Raw genomic sequence first — 871 nt, 5'->3', positions numbered from 1 at the left:
CACATGAAAATTTGTATTTATTTCATTAGAAACACAATAGCATTGCAATTGAAAAACCTTGGTTTGAATAATATCTTAGCATTTCCGTGGGCTATAATATTCAAGTTATACATCGATATAACATACCAGTGTTATACAGCTTTCAGCTTAGAACAACCATTATTATTATTTTTATTTTTGAAACACACTTTCTACCCTACACCAAAATATTTAAATATAGCATATGTTAAATATAAGGCTACAATTGTTTGATTTTGTGAATAATTTTGCTATGATTTCTTGCTAGTTAAAATTTCAAAATGAAGGTGAGTATAGGCAATGAAAAAACTGTAACCATAGATATGATTCTTGTTGATTACCGTATGTTTACTTTAAAAACAATAAGATGTCATTAAGAAAAATCAGCCAGCCCTGATTTGTGTGTGTGTGTGTGTGTGTGTGTGTGAAGAGATGAAGTGACATATTCTCAAACTGCAATTTTTTATCTTGTTCTAGTCATCGTTGTGCTGTATGTAGCTCTGAGACGACAAAAGAAGAAAGACACTCTGATGACCTCTAAAGAAGACATCAGAGACAACGTTATCCATTATGATGATGAAGGAGGCGGGGAGGAGGACACCCAGGCTTTCGACATTGGTGCTCTGAGAAATCCAAAAGTGATCGAAGATAAGAAAATTCGCAGGGATATAAAACCAGACTCTCTCTGTTTACCTCGGCAGAGACCACTGGTGGAGGATAACACAGACATAAGGGATTTTATTAATCAAAGGCTACAGGAAAATGACGTGGACCCAACTGCCCCACCGTACGATTCGTTGGCAACATATGCCTATGAAGGAAATGGATCAGTAGCAGACTCCCTTAGCTCCAT

At 36.1% G+C, this 871-nt stretch overlaps 1 protein-coding gene across 1 annotated transcript in view; it reads left to right on the top strand.

The window, feature by feature from the left end:
* LOC109378666 (cadherin-12-like) overlaps positions 1 to 866 on the top strand; it is a gene marked incomplete at its 3' end in the record, with an annotated part of 7,778 nt that extends 6,912 nt beyond the window's left edge. The window contains exon 3 of the mRNA XM_019634978.1: positions 496 to 866. Within this exon, the coding sequence (XP_019490523.1) occupies positions 496 to 866 (371 nt within the window). The remainder of the gene's footprint in view (positions 1 to 495) is intronic.
* Positions 867 to 871: the final 5 nt, after the last annotated feature.

The sequence above is a fragment of the Hipposideros armiger genome, unplaced genomic scaffold (assembly GCF_001890085.2).
Source record: "Hipposideros armiger isolate ML-2016 unplaced genomic scaffold, ASM189008v1 scaffold_2417, whole genome shotgun sequence".
NCBI lineage: Eukaryota > Metazoa > Chordata > Mammalia > Chiroptera > Hipposideridae > Hipposideros > Hipposideros armiger.
The sequence above is the reverse complement of the archived record's forward strand: the minus strand, read 5'-3'. Positions and strand labels throughout refer to the sequence as shown.